At 38.2% G+C, this 6,326-nt stretch overlaps 1 protein-coding gene across 1 annotated transcript; it reads right to left on the bottom strand.

Moving 5' to 3' along the window:
• Nucleotides 1-119: 119 nt before the first annotated feature.
• Nucleotides 120-3,890, bottom strand: LOC122089737. The gene is made up of 4 exons (XM_042659432.1): nucleotides 2,342-3,890; nucleotides 2,076-2,161; nucleotides 369-1,907; nucleotides 120-227 (listed from the first exon to the last, which is right to left on the bottom strand). Exons 1-4 carry the CDS (start codon nucleotides 3,888-3,890, stop codon nucleotides 120-122), a joined length of 3,282 nt encoding a protein of 1,093 aa, XP_042515366.1.
• Nucleotides 3,891-6,326: the final 2,436 nt, after the last annotated feature.

The following is a 6,326-nucleotide window of genomic DNA, read 5'->3' as shown; positions in this document are numbered from 1 at the left end:
AAAAAAAAAAAAAAAAAAAAAAAAAAACCAGAAATCACCCCACCTAGAACCCACCCCCACCTACGGCAGGGCCATCAGCGGAAAAATAGGTGCTAGGCCAACAAACAGGAAAAGAAACACTAATAAAATCTGAAACGCGATATGCCCATCGCATCCTCAGCCATGAAATCAAGCACCTCAGGAGGCCATTCCACCACTGATGTAGATGCTTCCTTCTTAGCAGCCATCTGCGCCAGGAAATCCGCAATAGGGTTTGCCTCGCGATAACAATGAGTGATTTTCCATCTTATACCACTGAGATAAGAAATAAGGGAAGACCACCTTTGCCAAACAAACCACGGGATCCAGCCCCTTTGAAACATGAGCACCACAGCGCCCGAATCACATTCAATCCACAGAGATGCACAATTCAGCTCTCTAGCTCTCTCAATTCCTTCAATTAAAGCGTTAAATTCAGCATGGAAATTTGAAGCTATTCCTAAATAGGAGCTATAAATCGCTACAATCTGGCACTTGCTGTTCCTTATAATGCCACCTGCTCCAGCATTCCCTGGATTACCCAAGGACGAGCCATCACAATTTAGCTTCCACCATCCATCCATCGGAGGCAGCCAGAAAATTTCTTGGACCCCTTTAGTCTTCCTTCTTGGCACCTCTATATTAAGCTTCAAGCATCTCTCAGAATCAAGTCGAGATTTTATTCTGTCATTTTTTCCTGGGCCACGTCTTCTAATCTCCTCTATTATTGTATGAAAGACTTGACCATAAGATCGATGTAGACCCCTAAATCTTCTCGAATTCCTTTCCATCCAAATAAAGTATGGAACAAGAATCAAACCAGCCATCCACAATTGAGACAGACCAATGGATTTGGATTTTTGAGTCCACCATGAAGCATGAGCTAAAAAATCATCCCCCTGATAGGACCAATGAAAACCAAATACTTCAGCAAACGCCCTCCAAATGTAGACAGCTCCATCACATTTCACGAACAAGTGATTTATAGACTCCTCAGCCTTATTGCACACCTCACACCTAGAAGGGAGCAGCACTCCTTTTCTTTTTACCTTGTCATCACAAGGAAGCTTTCCATGTATAAGTCTCCAGCCAAAAACTGATTGGCGGGGGATCAAAACCGAGCTCCACACCATTTTTGCCCAGCCCACTTTAGGAGAAACCTTTCTCAATGCTTCCCAGGCCGATTTAGTGGAGAAAGCTCCTAAGGAGGATAGAGACCAGCAGCATCGGTCTTTCTGACCCTGTGGCAAAGATATATTCCCTATAGCTTTGAATGTATCCTTTAAAAATTCAGACTGAATAGGGGGAAAACACCACTTACCATCTTCAATAAAATCTACCACTCTGCAATTGCTATAGTAAAAATGTGACAAAGGGAGGGGGGAGAGCTCAGCAATAGACAAAGGACCTATCCATCGATCCTTCCAAAAGAAAATGTCCTCACCTGTACCCACCATCCACCGCTCAGATAGAGATACAAAATTCCACATCTTCGCAATACCTTTAAACACTGAAGATGCTCTATAACCCTTCTTGAGGTCTCCACCTTCATTCACAAATCTAGCCCGCAAAAAGGAACTAAAAGCAGATTCTTCATGCTTCATTTGCCACACAAGTTTGCTAATCACTGCACAGTTGACATCCCTCAGTCGCCTGATACCTAAACCCCCTTCCTCCTTAGGTCGGCATATCTCTTCCCATTTCACAGTGATTTTCTTCACTGTGGAAATATCCCCAGACCATAGGAAATTCCTAATCCATCGTTCCACCGTTTTAATCACCGATTCAGGCCACCAATAAATGGAAAAATTATGAATAGGCATACCTAAGATCACAGACCGAATGAGCTCTGCACGACCAGCCATTGAAAGGAGTTTGCCTTGCCATCCCTGTAAACGAGATTTAATTTTATCCATAAGAGGAAGCATCCTATCCTTCTTGACAGCGCCCTTGAAGATCTCAACCCCAAGGTACCTCGTCGGAAGAGAGCAAATTGGGATACCCAGTAGATCAGAAATATACCTCTTCCTGTGAGGGGCGACTTTGCCAAAAAAAACCTTACTCTTCTCCAAGCTTATTTTTTGGCCAGAAAAATCTTGGTAATTAATCAAGAATTCTCTCAGACATCTAACATGTTTTGCTCCTGCGTTCATGAAGATAAAAATATCATCCGCGAAAAGCAGATGACTGGGGACAGTAGCACCTCTAGGACCAGGGAGCGCCTTCAGTTTTCCTTCCTTTAATAGACCATTTAGACCCCTGCACAACACTTCTTCTGCCAAAATAAAAAGCATAGGAGATAGCGGATCCCCTTGTCGCAAACCTTTCTCAACTCCAAAGAAACCCACTGGACCACCATTCAATAAAACTGAAATTCTAGAAGAAACCAAAATTTCATGAATCCAAGCTAACCAAACATCCGAAAAGCCAAATTTTTTCAAGACCGCAAAAAGAAAATCCCATGACAATGTGTCATAGGCTTTCTGCACGTCAATCTTAATACCCATGCCACCCCCTCTGACAGATGTATGTAATAAATTAGCAAGCTCAGAGGCTAATCCAATATTAGATGAAATAATCTTACCTTTCTGGAACGCCCCTTGCTCATCTGACACCAATCGAGGAAGAAGGCAAGATAACCTCTCAGCCATGATCTTTGATAGGACTTTACAGAAAAAGTTTGCCATGGAGATGGGGCGAAATTTATCCAGAGAGATCGCTCCCTCCACCTTTGGAATTAGCGTCACAAAACTGTTATTTACCCCATTCGGAAGCTTCCCACCGCGGAAGAAAGCAATCACAGCCCCACAAAAATCGTCACCCACTATCTCCCAACACTGTATAAAGAAAGCACCTGGGAACCCATCAGGACCAGGAGAGCTATCTGGATCCAACCCCCATACCACCTTCTTAATCTCTTCTTTGGCAGGAATAGCTTCTAATATGGAAGAGTCCTCCCTATTCACCTCATTAGGTATCACCTGCAACAGCTCCATATGATCTATGCAATGGTCCGCTTTATGAAAATTTTCAAAAAAAAAAGACACATATTCTGCCATCTGCAGCGGCTCAGAGACCATTGTACCATCTTGTTTTTTCAAAGCACGAATGCTGTTTTTTATACGTCGCACCTTAACCGATAGATGAAAAAATTTTGAGTTACGGTCTCCAAGTTTTGCCCAATTGCAGCGAGCTTTTTCAGCCCAAAGCTTTTCGTGCATCTCCACTGCTTTCAAGAGCTTAGATTTCGCCTCTGCTTCTCTGGAGTATAACTCATCAGACATCCCTATCTGGTCAATAGTTCGCTGGACTTCCTCCACTTCTGCAGTAGCCTCTTTAAGAGCTACATCCAAGTTAGGGAAAGTCTGTCTTGCCCACCCTTTTAGAGCACCCTTAACTGCCCTTAATTTATATGCCAGCCTGCCAATGGGACCACCCCTAACCTCCCTAGACCACACATCCCTCACCAGGTCCACAAAGGATTTCTCTTTCATCCAAAAACGATGAAGTCTGAAAGGGGCATTTCGAGGCTTAGGAATCGCTGCTGAGGAAAAAAGGATTGGAGCATGATCTGAAATTGATCTATGGAGCACCTTCTGACCACAATCACCAAAAGCATCCAACCATTGAGCATTGAAAAAACTTCTGTCAAGCCTTGCCGCCACATGTCCTCTACATCTATTGTTTGTCCAGGTAAAATTTGATCCTTGGGAAGGAGAGCTAATCAAATCACAAGCATCCACCATGGCCTGGAACTCTGCCGCGGAACCCACATTGAATCTACCAGGACCCCTCTTCTCATGGGAATATAATGTGGCATTAAAGTCCCCCAAAACAACCCATGGACAGAACAGTGCAGCCACAATGCCCATCTCCCCCAAATTAATGCTTTAATTAAATAATAATATGTTGAATATATAAATTAATTGATACTTCATAATTAATAATTTAAAATTAATAATAAAATAGTTATTAATTATACAATAATGCTTAATTTAAACATGCAATTAATAAAAATCAAATTAATTAATGAACCTACATTCTAATTAATTAAAACTAATAAATTAATAGTTATCTAATTCATCAATTATCTATTTATTTTATTTTATTTAAATAATTTACCAATTACCTGAAATAATAAAATAATTTTAAGGAATTAAAATAATATAAAGTATCATTTTATATTAATAAACTAATTATTGCTATAACTCATTGTTGGAAAACCAGGTTTTCTGACCCGACTCGTCCTCTTCAAAACCTGGCAAGTCATGTCAAATTTTCCCCTCTCATTTCCATTCTTTCTTAAGTAATCCAAATAGATAATTAATTAATAAATTAAATTAGATAGGATAGAATAAAAGTGTTTGTTCTTTTAATTTTTTTTGTGAAGACCAACATTCATTGTCTCTTGGATGAAAGTGATAAGATCTAACTTGAAAATGTCATGGCCATAAATCATAATTTTTTTAATTAAAATTTAGATGGATACATTCAATAGTCAATAGACTCAGTGTAGAAGACCTCACACATTACATTTAACATCATTGAAATATATTTCAGTTAAAAAATTATTCAGAAAAGCTGAATCAAATTTTTGACAAGAATCAGCCATTTTGTTGTGACTTGGGAAAACAAATGAGTCTTGAATGACTCGGTATCATTTGGTCAGAGACATGCCATTTTTTAATATAGGACGAGTCTCTGTGACTCTTGACCAAGTTTCTAATTTTTTGACCAAACTCAGCCGAATTTTTCTAGTCAAATCTTAGTTTGCCAACAATGCTATAACTAAGAAGATTTAATTAATCCAAAATAAAATATTTTTTTTTAAATCAAACTAATTTAAATCTAATTTAATCTCATTAATTTTAACTATTTTATGCTAAATAAATGGAAAATAAAAGGAGAGAAGAGTATATAACCTTGACCCCTAATTAATTGGGTCAGGGGGATCTTAATAATTCAAAGGTGCGGGCCTCCTTTTCAATGGAATCTTTCCATTGTTGGGCTTTTCTGTGCAACTTGAAGTTTCTTGGAACCTCTGAATCTCTCTTGGAGAAAATATTAAACTAGATAATTTTCAATGGATTTTTTTGTAATTTTTTAAATTTTATTTTTGGAATTTTCCAATCATGAAATATTGAAGGTCAAAAATTAATGAAAATTTGAGATGAAAAATTGGTTTAGTGGTTTACATTTATAAGGCTTAAAAAAAAAAAAAAAAAAAAAAGAAGAAGGAGCTCCACTGGACGTGGGAGTAAAAAGAGGGGGCGCAGGCACTACAAAAGAGGGGGAATAAGCACCACAGGATGCACTTATCCTTTGTGGCCCATCAGGTAAAGTGTCATCTGACACTCTTTGGCGTTGGTTTTGGCAATTTTTTAACCTTAAATTTTGATAGGGGGAAATCGTGATATCAGATGGTCCAATTTTCGCAAACTAGACATCATTGGAAAACGAGCAATTAGTACTACCCAAGAGAATAGGAATCGAGTATGTATTTATCTAGAAAAATATTCAAGAATGTACCACCAATTGTGGGGTTTGTTTGATGATTTATATGCAAAATAAAGGCCAAATCATATTTTTTTCGTGCCGTCTTTTAGCATAAGGTTTTTAATGGTAAAATGCATTTTTTTACAAAGTTTGAACCACTTTGAAAGCCATTTGGTTAGTTAAACATCAGCATAGAGACATTTTGGTAATTTTTCAAAAAAGAAGCATTTTTCAAAAGTCATCCAAGATATCGCTTTATGAACTTATAGATTTTTATTTCGACTAAGATTTAAGGGGGCCTTTTCCTGCTGATGGCAATGCCGAAGGTGGGGCTGGTCAAATTTTATCTTAGTCAATTTCTTGTATGATGGTGGTGATATCTTCTTTTTCTTTTATATTGGGATGTACATTCTTTATTTCTTCTTAATACAACGAATCTTTAGCCAAAAAAAAGCATTTTTCAAAAGAAAAGCAATATTTTTTTACTAAGACATATAACCGCGGTTCCAAGAGAATCATTTCATCACTGTTCACAAGATCCCGAAGGTGACAATATGCAATGTCTACACGGGGCTATCTGTCCTCAACATTTCACCTATTTCCAATCTACAATGTAGCAAAAGTAGGCACCTGACCATGGCTTTTTTATGTGGACTACCAAACCTAAAAACCTTCTTCCTTTACTAATTATCAAATTCTATTAATAGTTTCTTTATTCATAGTATGAACTCCATCTAACTACCAATAGAGCTCTTCACTTTCACACCCCAATTATATATATACATTCATCACTAGATCAATTTTGGTGTGAA

This window comes from Macadamia integrifolia, chromosome 9, assembly GCF_013358625.1.
Source record: "Macadamia integrifolia cultivar HAES 741 chromosome 9, SCU_Mint_v3, whole genome shotgun sequence".
In the NCBI taxonomy this organism is placed as follows: Eukaryota; Viridiplantae; Streptophyta; class Magnoliopsida; order Proteales; family Proteaceae; genus Macadamia; species Macadamia integrifolia.
Note: the sequence above shows the minus strand (reverse complement) of the source record. Positions and strands in the feature narration are given on the sequence as shown.